Raw genomic sequence first — 16,421 nt, forward strand, 5'->3', positions numbered from 1 at the left:
TTCCACTTTGGCAGCCCGGGGTTTGCCGGTTTGGATCCTGGGTGCGGACATGCCACTGCTTGGCAAGCCATGCTGTGGTAGGCATCCTACCTACGGAGTAGAGGAGGATGGGCATGGATGTTAGCTCAGGGCCAGTCTTCCTCAGCTAAAAGAAGAGGATTGGCAGCTAACCTTCCTCAAAAAAAAAAAAGTTTGGGTATAATCCAGATAGCCTTTAAGAAGTTACCTAATTTTTTAAAAGGTGTTAACTTTGATAACAAATACAAAATAATGATACAAAATGACATACAATAAGAGCTAAATGAGAGGAATAGGCATTAATATTCCAGGCATCCAGAAGTGGGAGAGGGGGCTATAGGGTGAATTATTTGAGGAAGACTTCAGAGAGGAAATGGGATATGAACTAGCCCTGAAGCAGAAGTAGGATTTGAGGTAAGAGGAGGAGATGCCATTCCCACTGTGGGAAAAGCTTGTGCAATGGTCTTGGGGTAGAAATGTACACTGCCCATTTGGAGGACAGGGAAGAGACCAGTGTGGGAAAAGCAGAGGGAGAAAAGTCTGGGATATTGTGTAGAGGGCTCTGATCACCAAGCCGAGGATATTGGGGTTATGGGTTGGGCACACTCACTTCTGTTGGCAGATTTGTGCTGCCCTCTTGGTGCTCATGCAGTCCTCTTTTCTGCTTGGCCCTCCTATTCTGATTTCTGCCTGTCAGAGCTCCCCACCCATGCTCTCTGAGTAGCATAGGAAGGAGTTTCTAGGCCAAATCCTCCACCTGGAGGCTTGAACTTGGCCTTGGACACTCTTTGTTTTCTCTTGGGGATTTCCTTTCTTGGTTTCTCTGTAGACCAGCCACTCCCCTGAAGCAGTAATTCTGTTTTTTTAAGGCTGGCAGCCAGGAGGCCTGATGTTCTGGTTTGTTTCCAGTAAACTCTGGTCTAGCTCCACCCTCCCTGTCCGGCTCAAATTCTGTTCACACCCTTAATTAAGAAAAAGGAAACTGCCTTTTCTGAATGAATGTCATCAGACATGGAACCCAAGGGTCTTTCTCTGGGAAGAGCAAAGCACTTCTGTGTGCAAACCAACTTTGACATTGACCCTTTCTACCCATTCATTCATTCATTCACTCAGAAGTCTTTGTTTTCCTTGTGCTCTTCTACACCTGGCTGAGAACACAACAGGCATTTCATCCTACAGAATTTTACTGTAGCCCTTTGGTGCGCATAATATAAAGTAGAGTTTTTTGAGGGGGACGGTGTGCAAGCGTGGTCCAAGGCTTGGAAGAAGCTGTGGGCACTTGCAGTAGAGTTGAGCCAGCAAGGCTACTCACATGGGGGTCCCCAACAGCACACTCAGAAGCTGTGTGCTCTGAGACGCCAGGGGAGGGGGAGCTGAGAGAAGGCTTCTAGAAAACTTAGGGGTGGAGAGGCTGGATTTGCATTTAGGAGGGGATAATGTGAGCATCGTCTCAGAGTTGCCCTGAGTGCTGCATTTCAGGGGGCAGTAGGAAGCCCACCTAGCTGAGAGGGAAGAGCGTGTATGGATGGAGTGGGTGGAGAAATGAAGCTTTGGCGGAGGCTGTTTCTTTATGCATCCCAAGGCCTCCATCTAAGCTCAAACAACAGCCAGAACCATAGAATTAAATGTGTTTCTAACTTAGATTTATTTATGTGCCCATGTATAAAATTTGTTGCACTTATAATAACCCTTTTTAAAAAATGCCGTGTGAGTTATGGCCGGTTAAGTTTCCAAAGGCCATGCTGAAATCAGCCTTAGGCCCTGGATGTGCTGGATCTGCTCTGCCAGGTCATCGAGTGGCAGCAAGTGGAACAGAGGACTTCTGCTTCTCCAGTGTCCAGCGCTGGGTGGAGAGGTGTCTTCAGGAGTCCCCCGCCCCCAGCCAACGGCAGAGTCGACCCTCCCTCTGCAGACTGGGTGCGGGGAAGGGATAATCCACTGGCTGGGCTGGGGGTGGGGGAGTTTAGAGCTCCCCAGGGCACACTCCTAGGCGGCCTTACCACCTCCCTAAGGGACTGGCGCCTGAATCGGGCGATCTCCTGTACGCATTTGGGAGTAGAAACTGGGGAACCAGCCTCAGTAGGGGACACTTTGATATTCCTTAGAGCCCCTGATCTATTGGTTTGGGTTGCTGTGGCGACTTTGACTTTTAAAATGTACTGCCTGGCGGGGGGTTGGGGGGTGAGGGGGGCTACTGCTTTAGGAGACTTAGCCAGCTTCCTCCAACCTCAGAGCACACAGTAGAATAAAATGTGAAAAAACAAAATTTTAAAAAACTCCTTTTCCCCAAATTGGGGCCAGGGACCATACAGAGCATGCTGGCTGCTGGGCTCCCCTTCCTGGTCCCTGGCGGGGTGGGGGGGAAGCCAGCCCTTCACTCCCACTCCTGGGCCTGGCTCATGGCTCAGAGCTGCTTGCCCTTTGCAGCCATACCCTGTGGGAAGGGAGGTCAGCTCTGGGACAAGTCTAAGGACAAAGGGAAAATTGTATAGCCCCTGGTTAAAATGGACCTGTGGCGTGAGTGAGTCTCCGCTCAGCTCATCGGGATGAAGGAGCACTCTGCCGAAGGCTGGGGTGGGTGTCCACTTCCTGCTCCCTGCCCTGGCCTACCTTTGGGCATGGGTGGGGGCCCAGAGAGGGACCTGAGCCCGGCCAGCTCCCTCATCCATGTGCCTCTCAATCCTCTGTCACTTCCTTCCTGTTTTGTGGCCCTTCAGTTTCATAATTTGAAAAACTCTCCCACAGCTACATACACCCTTACTTCTTCTATTTTGCTCTTTTTGGTCACACATGTCTCGGAGGTAAAGTGTTTCGGAAACTTCCCATTGCTGGCTTCCCCCGTGCCCACTCTTCAGGCCTCGAGGCTGCTGTCATTGCCGTTCCTGGTCTGACACAGTGTTGTTTTTTTCAACAGTGTTCAGACATCCTCAGCACCGTTGGCTACGACAGCATCATCCAGCATCTGAACAACGGCCGCAAGAACTGCAAAGAGTTTGAAGACTTTTTAAAAGAAAGGTACATGCTGTTCCTCTCTGAAGACAGCAGGGAGGACAAAATGCTCCCACACGAGCAAAGAACAATTTACTACTTTTTGTTTGTTTTTAACGGTTCACAAGACCCTCTGTTGTAGGTTATGGAATGATAACCAAGAAGTAAATGATATCTCTGTCCTAAGGTTCTGGCCTGGTGGTGCAGCAGTTAAGTGCACACGTTCCGCTTCGGCAGCCCGGGGTTCGCCAGTTCGGATCCCGGGGGCGGACATGGCACCACTTGTCAAGCCATGCTGTGGTAGGTGTCCCACATATAAAGTAGAGGAAGATGGGCACAGATGTTAGCTCAGGGCCAGCCTTCCTCAGCAAAAAAAAGAGGAGGATTGGCAGCAGATGTTAGCTCAGGGCTAATCTTCCTCAAAAAAAAAAAGAAAAAAATTACTAAGTTATATGATATGAATAACACTGAAAGACCTCATGGGAGAGGGGAAATTGTGTAGGGCTGGCAAAAAAAAAGGGGGGGGGGCCAGCTACATACAGGAGGGGGTCCTTCAGGAGGCCCTGGGAGGGTGGGGTGGATTTAATAGGTGGAGGAGTATCCAGGTATGTGTGAGGGAACAGCAAGCTTGGAGATGGGAATGAGCATGACCCATGTGGTAGGTGGGAGGCAGAGCCTGATTCAGAGACCACTGCGGGGAGGAAGCAGTGAGAAAGATGAGGGGCAGATCATGGCACTCTAGAGGGCAGTGGGCGTCGTGGCCTCAGGGAGTGGGGGACTGACAGGGTTTAGAGGATCTTTTTCTTTTCTTTTTTTTGGTAAGGAAGATTCACACTGAGCTAACATTTGTGCCACTCTTCCTCTATTTTATATGTGGGTTGCTGCCACAGTGTGGCTGACGAGTGGTGTAGGTCTGTGCCCTGGAACTGAACCTGCGAACCTGGGCTGCCAAAGCACAGAACTTAACCACTAGGCCACAGGGCCAGCCACTCTTTTGTTTTTTTCATGGATAAGATTTTTTTTTCTCAATTCTATGCTTAATGAGATAAGTTAGTTGTGTGGAAAATCTTATTTGCCTGGAATATTCCATTTCCCAGTGATTCTGGATGAAGGGGCACTTTAGGGGGATTTTTGGCCAGAGATGGAGGACATTGCCAGGACCCAAATGAATTAACAGTTTCTGTTTGTAAGTGAGTGAGTGAGAGATTCATAACTTGGAGACACAGACATCAAAGCGTTTTTGATCAGGTGTGTATTTTCGACTCACGAGAACATCAGGTAACGTCAAGCTCACCCTGGTTGCCCACTCTCACATGGCGAGGGCTCCCTCTGGAACTGTGTCAAAGTTCCAGGGGGAGTTGGAGCACTGGCACACTGTGTGGCCAGGTGGGGTGGACAGAGAGAGGTCTGCTCACTGGCAGGCTCCATGGGGCTGGCCACTGTGCCCCCTTTGAGGGGACAGCCTCCCCCATCTACCCGAGCTGGTTGACAGCAGTGACACCAAGTGACGACTTTCCATTCCCTTGATGGGCACTGGAGGTGGCCCTCCCCCTTACGTCAGCAGAGCTCTGACAAAGGAGTGAGCAAACGAGAGTTTCACGACTATGCAGGATGTAGAGATCGCAGAACACCCCTTGCTTTTTATGCTCCTCCCCCACCTAGGGCTTTTAAATTTTCTCCTGGGAAAGAAATAGCCTTACCATTTCCATCCATGAAGGAGGTGTTGGCTAATGGCCAAAGCTTCCACTGCCCAGGCAGGACTGTCCAAGGGTCCCCTGACACAATGGAGCAGTGGTGTCCACATCTTTTTGAATGTAACCCTCAGTAAGAAATACATTTTACACTGCTACCCAGTGCACACATGCATAAAACAAAAGTTTAATAAAATTTTACTACCCTAGTATTTCATTTCATTCTATTCTATTTAATTAAAACCTGTGGTCATAACCCATTGAATTGATTGGTCATACCCAGATGGATTGCAGTAAATCCATCTACACTCCCTGGGGGATGGACGGAACAATCACCCAAATGCACGGCGTAGTGTCATGCGCTGCTCTGGAGTGGGTGGAATGCTGCCCTCCTGCATCTGTATCGCTGAGTCCTGGGCCGTGTCTCAGCGCGTGCCCTGTAGCTCCTTAGTCCCCAGTAAGTCCTAGATGACTTATTGTAACACAGCAAGTAGGTAACAAAACAGAGTAACAAACAATCCGTCAGTAAATTGTAAACGTGCCTAGTTTACCCTTCTGTCAGCTGGAATGGCATAATGATGAGATAGATGATGATACCACAAGCAATGTCTGAATAGCTACATGATAATCACCACATACTGAGCACATGCCATGTGCAGTGCTGGGAGTTTAGGATGTCTATGACTGTAACATTGAGGTTGACACACCCCTTGGAAATATTCTCCTATGACACACATCAGTTGCATGAGCTAGTATTATTTCCATTTTCTTTGCTTGAAAGTGTAGCTTTTTAAATGAGGTTGGGCAAGTAATTTTCCATGGGAATCTACAAAGTGACAGAATCCAGACCAGCTCCAGGGTGCCTCACACAGACCCTGTGTTTATGACTCATCAACTCTGGGCATAAGGGCAGGTGATTTTCTGGGAGGATGGACTTGTTCCCAGCACAGAGACGGTCTCTCCCTCCCTTTTCTTTCTGTTTCATACATTCACACGCATGACACCCGCTCTCTCTATTCCAGCCAGACAGGTTGATTAGTGAGCCTGCGTTGGCTGTCTCTGCCTCCACATCTTTTCCCCACCTGGAATGTCCCTCCTTTCTCCTTGATGCCTAAGTGAATTCTCCTCATCCTTCGTAGTACAGGTCAAATTTTCCTCTTCTTCTTTTTTGTCTTTTGTTGTTTTCATCATATATCTTTTTATTCGTTCTTTACTTTTCGACCTTTATGTATACTTATGGTTTTTTCCCCTGTTTTATTGAGAAATAATTGGCATACAGCACTGTATAAGTTTAAGGCATACAGCATGATGGTTTGATTTACATATATTGTGAAATGATTACCAGAATGGGTTCAGCTAACATCCGTCCCTCTAATGCAGTCTGTTTTGGTCTCTGTGGTATGGGGGTTGATTCAGCCTCACCCCTGTGTTCTAGGAGTCTCTTGTGGTGTCTTGTTCTTAAATAGGTGTTGGTTGTTCTTCTTGTGAGGGGTGGTGAATTCAGGAGCAACCTATGTTGCTGCCTTGGTGATGTCACTCTCCTTTTTTTCTTTAAATGGAAGCATTTAAAGCACTACATAGCACTCCATTCTGAGGTTGTCTATTGGTTAACAATTAAAATGAACCTATCTTGTTCCTGGTAGCCCAAGCCCCTGGACTCCCCCACCCCTAGGACCCCAGGTGGGGCCGGACATTACATACTGAGCTCCTGATATAAGCAGGAAATGAGAAGTATAAAAATGAGGATAATCATACCGCAGAGGGTAGCTAGGGGTGATGAAATGAGATTATATCAATAACTTCCATTTATTGAAGGCTTACTAGACACAAGCTGCCATGTATTTTAAGTATATATTCTCATTTATTTCTCATAATAACCTTATATGGCAAGTTTTATCATCCTTATTCTACAATTGAACAAACTGAGGTACAGAGAGGTTATGTAACTTGCCTAAGGTCAGACAGGTACTAAGGGATAGATCTGATTTCAGACCTAGGAAAGTTGGCCTCTGGAATCTGTGCTGTTAACCACTTCAGTATGCCTGGTACAGTTCCTGACACACGGTAAGTGGTGGGTAAATGGTACCTGTTACTGATATTGTTATATTAAGCCTAGAAGGTAGGTAGGGAATATATCATTAACTCCATTTTACAGATAAGAAAACTGAGGTTTAGTGGGGCTTAAATGGCTTGGCCAAGATTACAAAAGCAGTAAGTATGGAGCCAGGACTTTTGTTAGCCCCATGTCTAATGGTTTTTGCACTTTACTTAATGGTCTCCTAAGAAGGCTGGGTATATTCTCTGAAAGGGGCTTTCACCAGGAACCTGGTGGCCACGTCAGCTGTCTTAAGTGTGTTGCAACACGATCCTAAGTAGAGAGGAGGGAACTGTGTTTGTGGAACCCCTTTGCAGCTGGAATTCTGTACCACACGTAGTTTAGAGGCTATAGTCCCAGCCCCCTCTTGGGACTTTGTGCTCTTCCTATGAGCTCCATACATCCTATTGCTCCTTTTTAGGGAGAGGTCAACCTGCCCTGTTACAGCTCTCATTCTGGGATCCTCACTGTGTGGGTCAGCTGTCTCTCAGGATGGGCTTAAGAATGACAGATTGCCAGGGTGGGAATGACAGATTCCCTTAGACATTTGCACCCTGTGGTGAAGTTACCTGCAAGCCGTGGTGTAGTGCGTGAGTTTCCTGTGGCTGCTGTAACCAATTGCCACAAACGGGGTGGCTTAAAAGAACAGAAATTTATTCTTGCACAGTTCTGGAGGTCAGACGTCCAAAAGCAGGATGTCTGCGGGGTCATGCTCTCATGAGGACTCTAGGAGAGACTGCTCCGTGTCTTTCTCAGCTTCCAGCGTTGCTGGCAATCTTTGGCATTGCTTGGTTTGCAGCGGCTGACTCCAATCTCTTCTTCCCTTGTCACGCGGCATTCTTCTCCTGTGTCTTCACATCATCTTCTTCTAAGGACACCAGTCACATTGGATTCAGGGCCCATCCTTCTCTGCGGTAACCTCAACTAATGAAATCTGCAATGACCCAATTTCCAAATAACCTCGTATTCTGAGATATTGGGGGTTAGGACTTCAACATATCTTTCTGTGGGGAGGGCGGGACACGCAATTCAACCCATAACATGTAGCCAATGGAATGGGCTGGAAGCTGAGACCTACAAAGGAAGTAGAGTTCTGGGATGAGAGTCCGGACACCTGGGTCTTCTTTCCTCAGTAGCCAGTGGTGATATTAATCAAGGGCCTACACCCTTCTTGGTGTCAGTTTCCTTCTCTGTAAAATGAAAGGGTTGTATTAGATGTTCTGTAAGATCCCTTCTGGATCTAACATCGTGGTTCTTCTGAAGGAATTTGTAATTCAGTTGAGGTGCTGTGGTTGGCATATACAGCAGGAAGGAGGACAATATTTGTGTCAGATTTTATAGCAAAAGATTTCATCTTATACACCCACTCTGACTTTGGGGCTGCCTGGAGCACCGTGTTGAGAATCATCCCGAGGCTGCTTTCAGGCCTGATAGAAAGGCCAAATGTGACCATGGTTGCTGTGCGTCATTGGGGGGAAATGGCACATAGGTTATTCCTGGTCTGGGAATTTGAGTAGGGGAGAGGTAAAAGTGAGCTGGAGTTTCAAGGAAGTCTTTGTGAAGAAAGCATAGCCAGCTAAGTGCTAAGAGGAGTCGTGTTCCCTTTTCTGTTTCTATACTGTACGATGTTGTACATTTCCATTATGGTTCTTGTTATGTGGTAGTAAACTAAAGTATTGGTTTATATCTGGCTTCCGCACCAGGTTATGAGCTCTTCCAGGCAGGTCTCATATTTTAGTCCTCTCTGTGTTCTCCTAGTATGAGGCATGGCACATAGGGGATGTTCAATAAATGACAAGTTGATGAACAGATGAGAGGGAAAATTTGGATAGATGGTAGGAGGGTGATCTAGGTAAAGGCTTACCCACTCAAGGGTGATTTTTGCAAAGTTCTGGTGATTCCTTCGGTGGCTGTAGACCCCTGGACTCCACTGCTTCCCATTTGCTGGGGAAACACCTTCTCAATCTTTTGGTTGTTTCCCTGATTTCATGAGGATGTGGCTGTAGTTTCACATCCGTTAAAGCTCCTTCTTTTCTCCAAAGAGCACATGATTGTGGAACTCACTACTTACCAGGTACTAGGACTTTCCACGGGGATCAGATGCTGCCTATGGTGTGTTCAGATTCACGAAGCCTTAATGTTAAAGGACGGGATTGCGGGGCTGGCCCAGTGGCGCTGCGGTTAAATTCGCACTTTCAGCTTTGTCGGCCCGGGGTTTGCAGGTTCGGATCCTGGGTGTGGACATGGCACCACATGGCAAGCCATGCTGTGGCAGGCATCCCACATATAAAGTAGAGGAAGATGGGCATGGATGTTAGCTCAGGGCCCGTCTTCCTCAGCAAAAGGAGGAGGATTGGCAGCAGCAGATGTTAGCTCAGGGCTAATCTTCCTCCAAAAAAAAAAATATATAGATATAAAGGACGGGATTGAGTAACTTCTCTTCCTGGAAACCACAAAATATTATCAAGAAATCTTAATGGATATAATTCTGAAAGGATAAAATACATGCACGTTTTAAATATATATGTATATATATATTTTTAATGAAAATGGCCTTAACATCTTTTTACATGTAAAAATATTAAATGTTCATTATAGAGTATCATAAATTTTTATATAGATATAGTGACCAGGGATTCAGAAAGGGAGAAATAGTTTCTAGGAAGTTAAGATGTATCTTTTCTTACAACTAGAATCAGTTTTAGATGTGTTTGACTTTAAATTATCAGGAGCTGGCAAAACTTTAGAAATAGAATCTAAGAATAGAGGCCCAGGAAAAAACAGGGTTCTTGCTCAAACTGTAGTACTGAGGGGAAGTACTATATAAGGTCAGAAGGGCCTGAAAGAGAATTTACTTATGTGGTCTCAGAGCAAATAGATAGGGCTGCCCACAGTAACAGGAGCAAGATGAACCCAGTGATGCAACAGCCATGCAAAAGTACCTCAGCCAAACAAGGAGGGATGGAGGGAAGGAAGAAAGCAGAAAGGAAGGGAGAGAGGTATGAAGTCAAAAACAGCAAAAGAACAAGTGCCGATAAGTCAAAAACAGATAGACAAAGACAATCCAACATCTGGGTAACTGATCCCAAGTAGAAAATTTACCAAAGGGAACAGTATGAGTATTCAGAGATATAAGCCAGGAAGATTTCATGAAATGAACTAAATAGATCTGAAGGGCACACTATAAACCAGGAAACATTGATACACAGTAATCAATATTGATTATGATTATTTAAGAATCAACATTAACATACATCTTGGGGCCGGCCCTTTGGTGCAGCAGTTAAGTTCACACATTCCGCTTTGGCAGCCTGGGGTTCGCCAGTTCAGATCCCGGGTATGGACATAGCACCGCTTGGCACCCCATGCTGTGGCAGCCATCCCACATATAAAGTAGAGGAAGATGGGCATGGATGTTAGCTCAGGCCAGTCTTCCTCAGCAAAAAGAGGAGGATTGGTGGCAGATGTTGGCTTAGGGCTAATCTTCCTCAAAACAAAACAAAACCCACATCCTGGTTAAGTTATTGAATTAGAGAAAGAATTCTTCAACTATCCAGGAAGGAAAAAAACAAGTTGCCTATCCAGGAATGGGCTAGGGGGAAGCAGGATGGCCTCAGGCTTCTCTGTAAAGACAGAAGCCAACGGAACAAGTTCAGCAGCGTTCTGAGAGAAAGTTTAAGAACATTCATTATACCAACAAAGTTGTCACTCAAATATAAAGGCCACAGATAAATGGTCTCAAATATGAAAGAACTCAGGAAATATTGACTACCCCCCCTCCACACACACACACCCAGAGCCATGTTGGCAAAAGATCACAAAGTGATGAAATTCAGCCAACCAAAAAAGGAACCAAAATCAAATCTTGGGGATGGAGAAGCTATGGTAACAGGACTGGTAGTGAGCATCTAATCCATTTTATTAAATAGCTAAGACTAAACAACTGGGGGAATTATGATTGGAGATCAGAGTGTGTTATAAATGCAAATGAAGTAAAAATAACCATGTCGAGAAGGCGGTGGACGTGCGTAGGGCTCATCGTCTCCCCTTCACAGGGTGCTGTCAAACATCTCAAACTGTCTAACCCTGAAACAAGTAGTTAAAATATTTTAATGTCTCAATCCTCTTAATTATTTTCACAAACTGTTTCTTTAATCTCAGAAGGCTCTTTTTGGAATTAATTTTGGCTGTGGCAAAGAAACAATTATTTGAAATTCAGCAATTCCTTCAGCTTCATTTCGGTTTCCTTTTCTTCTGTGAAATTCAAATAAAATCAGGCTTAATACTCTATTTTTTAAAAAGCGTGTAGAGTATGGTCTCATTCTTTTAAAATTAGTTATGCCTTATTTATCTGTCCATCCATCCTATCAGCGTACCTGCATAAACAAATATCCATTACAATCATCACCAAATGTTAATACTAATTATTTTTAGTTAGTGGAATTTTGGACAGTTTGTTGCTTTCTTCTTTGTATTTTTCTTTTTGCTTATTTTTTGAGGAATGAGCATGTATCATTTTAATAAAATGGATAAAGTCATTATTTAGAAAAGGCAAATGACAGAATGGGGGAAACTTTGTAACATATGTAAGAATATATATTAATATTCGTATTATATAAAGAACTAATGATTAATAGGAAAAAGGTCAAAGACAGTTAAAATGTTGGGGTGAAATGAACAGGTAACTTATAGAAGAAATACAAATGCCCAATAAACACACTAGAAATCAGGAAAATGCAAATTAAAATGAGAGATTCTTTTTTTTTTTTTTTTTACCTCTTTCCCCAGAGTGGTAACAATTAAAAAATATTGTTAATATCCAGTGTGGGGGAGCATTTCTGGGAATGGGAGCTATATACTTTTGGTGGAGTATAAACTGAGAAAGCTTTTTTGGAGGGAAATTTGGCACTATTCTCCAAAATTTAAAACACATATCCCTCTGATCTAGTAAATCCACTTTCTTAGATGTTCTATCCTAGAGAAACACTCTCAGAGATGCCCGTGAACATCTGTCTAAGGATGTTCATTTAGCTTTTTTTGGTGGTAGTAAAAAACAAAACAAATAGGAGGACTCTGAACTATGGAAAACTCCAGTTTATGAACATGGTGGATCTGTATGTACTGATAAGGAAAGTTCTATACAATGTATTACTAGGTGGAAAACAGATCAGCGAACAATAGTATGATCTCAATCATGTAACCATAAAAAGTTACGTATATGTGTATAGATGAAATATAGGTATGTAAATGCAGAGAGAAAGGACTGGAAAGATACATACCAAACTTAATGGTGGCTACCCCTGGGGGACAGAGGCACTGTTGGGGAGGAGCCTGAAGGAAGACTCCCCTGTTTTATTCCATATTACTTTGTGTTATTTGAATCTTTTGCAGTGAGAATGTATTCATTTATGACTTGTATACTTTTTTAAATTTGAAGAAAGAAAGTGGAGTAGATAAGCCTAAAGCCCCATAAGTGGATAGTATGATTTAGATGAAGCTGTGGCTGGGACACAAAGTGGAGATGGTGACAAAGGGCAATGGGGAGAGGAAGGGGCATCTAGGGGAAGATCAGTGCTTTAGACAGACCCGTGCCGCCTTGAGTAAAGATCAGTTGCTTTTGTGAGACATGCCAGCTGCAGAGGTTATATGCTGAAATTCCCCTCTTCAGTGCAGGTTAGCTGTGCATTTGAATTGGCTGTGAATGAGGCACTCTGCAGGATGGTGAAAGGATACTTTTGGAAAGGATGGGACAAGGGCTGGGCCTCAGGAGGGCATTTGATGGAAATATCTCGTATTCCACTGTTTAAAAAAATATATCTATATCTTCTTGGATCGTGGTTTTGAAAATGAAGTCTGTAATGTACTAGCCTGTGCTAGTCAGGGGGCTGTGCTTGGTTTTGCTGAATGTTCATGCTAGGGGCTTCTAGCTGGAGCAGACCACCTTAGAGATGAAGGGATTGGGCTTTTACAATTCTGTCTGAGCGTCTATTGTCAAAAGGGCAGTTTTGCCTTCAAGGGGAGTGCTGTGTGCATTAAGTAAGAATCAGCCCTAAGCAGGACTCATAACCCTCTCTTCTGTTCCCCCTAGGGCATCAATTGAAGAGAAATATGGCAAAGATCTGCTCAACCTCTCCAGGAAGAAGCCATGTGGACAGTCTGAGATCAAGTAGGTGCCACTTCTCTTTCTGGTGTGCAGGTTGGCTAATACTTCCCAGGAGCCCCCACCACTTCGGCAGACAGAGTTGGCCAGTAGGGTGAAGAATAATTTCATCCAACCCACTTAAGCCTAAAAAATTTGTTACCCTTAGACATAGGACATTAGTACAAGGAGAATTTGTTTATTGATTATATTATATTCTATTTTTGATGTTTTAAGTGAAAAATTTAAAACACACTGGAAAGTAAAAAGATAAACATGAAGAATAGCTATACACCCATCACTTAGATTTAACAAAAATTCACATTTGCCATATTTTCATAATATAATTTTTTGTGAAAATGCTTAAACATTTAAAATTTAAAACTGGAATCAACTGTTTCTGCAAGTATATCTGATTCCTTTTAATGATTAATCATAAATCATAGTTAGAGATGAAACTCTGGGTTCTCACTTTGGTCGTTGTCACAGAGATGTCACTATTTCTAGGCCCTTTCAGGGGACAGATTTTAAAAGCATGAGTTCATATTGATATTTCCAATTCTAATTTAATTTTACAGGGTTTTACTTAACTTCTTTAATTTTATTGTATTGATTATATTTATTTTCTCACACTGAAAATCTTGGTTCCTGACAACATTAGCACAGTTATTTACTTTATATGACCATATATATTAAAATGTTTTGAAATAACAATATCAATATTGCTATTAACAATAAAATTTTTGAATGAAATTTAACATTTCTTTGTAGTTCCTTTTGATATTGAAATGTATCCCACTAAGAATACTGTGTTCTAAGGTCACTTGAAAAATTTATTTTCTCTGTGTGATTAGGTAAACAATTTCATACATAGTTAAGTTTACTTATTTGAGTTTGTTTTAAATTTTAAGCATTGTTTTCTTTTCCGTGTTTGATTTAGTTTTATTTTTTGAATATATAAAACACATTTACATGTTCAAAGGTCAAAGCTTCATAGACTTAGAGAAGTTTCATTATCATTCAAGGAGAGTTTAGATAATTTCAAGGAAGATTAGTGGGTCAGTTGACCAAAAAACTTGTTTATTTATGAAGAAAGCATAAGCGGTTTGGGAAGATATCCAGGAACTCTAGAGGTGATGTGATGGAAGACAGTCGTATCCTCTCACATGGTGCTTCTTGGAAAAATATTTAACAGGATGAGTCTGATCCAAAAGGATATTTCTTATATTCTTACACATTTAATTTATAACTTAGTAAATTCATAGAGAGACTCTAGCACCGTTCTCTTCTGTTCTGTGACAAAAGCCAATGAGTTTTCCTTCGAAGAATATAACTCAGAGAGGAAGACGCAGCAGGATATGAGACCTGGGGCCTTTGTTTCCAAAGATGAAGTGAAAGGCCATTTAGGTGACTTCTGTTTTTGTCACCTCCAGGATGATCTTTAGGAAGGTGCCCTAGATGAGAGGGTATGATTGCTTATCCATGGACTAGGCAGGATTTTTTTTTACCTCATTGGCCACATTGAGAGACTCCGGCTTCTGATGGGCCCTGTTAGGGTTTAGGGCCAAATGGCATATGAAAAGGGTGGTGGGATATTTGCTTCTCCTACAATTAAGGAGAACACCAGGGAGAGGAGGGCATGAACGCTGCCAGAGCACCATCCCCAAGGTTCTGATTCTATGCTTGGATTGTCATCGTGTCCTGAACACAAGAATAGCAATGAAGTGATGACATGAGACAACAAAGCTAATGACAAACCAAGGGGAGATTGGGGGTGCTCTTTTAGTGGATCTTCAGGTAGTCATTTAGGGTGGGAGAAAAATGTTAGACCCTGAACAGACTATTTATCTGTAAGGCTGGCTTTTCAATTCTACGACTTACTGTAGGGAAAGACTTGCAATTATATCTGCTGCCATATCCATCTTTCTTTCTCACTAACTCCAAAATAAGTTTGCTCTTCAGCGATGCTCATTTGTTCTTCTGGACCATTGGTGCATTTGTTTGGATATAGACACTTTTCTAGCACATTGCATTCCTCGAAAAGTTGTATCATAAGATTGGGAAAGTGTATGGAGAATATGCAGTTATATTTTTCTGCTTGATGTGTTTGTAATAATTAGAAATATTTGTGTGAGAAAAGGGAGGGAGAAATAAGAACTCTTTGTTTTGGGATTAATAAACAGAGTGGGAAAAGTGAGGTAGCTAAAAGAAGGGGCCAGCTGGAAAATACAAGGATGTTTACTTTGCAAAATAGTAGATTTTGCTACATACATACGTACATATAGAAAATGATCCACCATCCTGTGCTCTTGTGGCTAGGGGACCATGAATTCAGACTCCCATTCCAACTTGAGTGGCTGGAGCAAACCCAGTGAGGTCTGCTTCCATGAAGGTGGCAATGAGCAAGAAAATTCCCGGGGCCAAGTCACCTCTGAAGGAGGTTTACTTAAGGATGTGTAGGACGGGGAAGAACTAAGACCCTGGGCAGGGGGAGCCGTGAGGGAGGAGGAGCAAGGGGCTATAAGAGAGAGGAAGGGGAATTGAGAGAAGGTATGAAAAATGAGTCACAATCTCCACCAAAACTGCGATAGTAACTGTGTACTGTTCTAAGCTGCTAAATTTCTGGTAGCTTGCTATTCATCAATAGAACACTAACACAATGTGTTTAACATCTGTCTCCTCCATTAGACTCAGGTCTGGGATGATGTCCGTCTTATACTATTGAATCACCAACATCTGACACAATGCCTGGCCCATAGTTTATGCTCGATAAGTATGTGATGACTGAGGAATGGATGGAAAAGGAGGTGATCAGGAGCCAGAATCTGAATTCTTCCTGTATTAGCTTGTATCCATATTTCTAATTACCATACTTTAAAGAGTGACTGATTTTCTTATGAGAAAGGGACCATAACTCCTATATTATCACTGGGAGAAATGAAGCATGAAGACTTTTGGCTTCTTGCTCTACCCAGGTGGACAGTGAAGAATTTATGATACTTGTGCCTGCTGTTGAGAGAGTAAGAAAGAGGAGACTGGACTGAAGAGGTTTTGATCTGTTGCTGTCTTCTTAAGCTCACAGGCAAAGATTAGTCTGTGGGCTGTAAGTGAAGATGTGGGCAGAGAGAAGCAAGCAGAGCATTACAATATGATTGTACAGCCAGTTTCCAGAACTGAAATTATATATATGCTTGTTTTCTTAGCACCCTGAAGCGGGCCCTTGAAGTCTTCAAGCAGCGTAAGTGATTCTTTAAAAATGTATTTGCTGTCCTTGGCAATCTGTGTCTGTCATCAAAGGTGGGTTTCAATTTGAGCGGTGATCACATATTGGGTGAAAAACAAATTAAAGCAACTCCTAAACTGAGAAGTAGCCCTGCAGGACTGAAATGAGCTGAGACCCCCCCACACCTGCGTGTGATGATGTGCATTTGACTGACTTAGAGCAGTGGTTCCCACATGTGAAACCCAGGGGGAGGCCCTGGTACTTTGA

The 16,421-nt window shown here is 43.4% G+C and overlaps 1 protein-coding gene across 1 annotated transcript in view; it reads left to right on the top strand.

Moving 5' to 3' along the window:
• The window catches only part of PSTPIP2 (proline-serine-threonine phosphatase interacting protein 2), a 72,042-nt gene that overhangs the window by 35,936 nt on the left and 19,685 nt on the right, over positions 1-16,421 (top strand). Inside the window, exons 2-4 of the mRNA XM_014828965.3 lie at positions 2,933-3,033; positions 12,881-12,958; positions 16,135-16,169. Coding sequence (XP_014684451.2) covers positions 2,933-3,033; positions 12,881-12,958; positions 16,135-16,169 — 214 coding nt within the window. The remainder of the gene's footprint in view (positions 1-2,932; positions 3,034-12,880; positions 12,959-16,134; positions 16,170-16,421) is intronic.

Source organism: Equus asinus, chromosome 7 (genome assembly GCF_041296235.1).
Source record: "Equus asinus isolate D_3611 breed Donkey chromosome 7, EquAss-T2T_v2, whole genome shotgun sequence".
Classification (NCBI taxonomy): domain Eukaryota; kingdom Metazoa; phylum Chordata; class Mammalia; order Perissodactyla; family Equidae; genus Equus; species Equus asinus.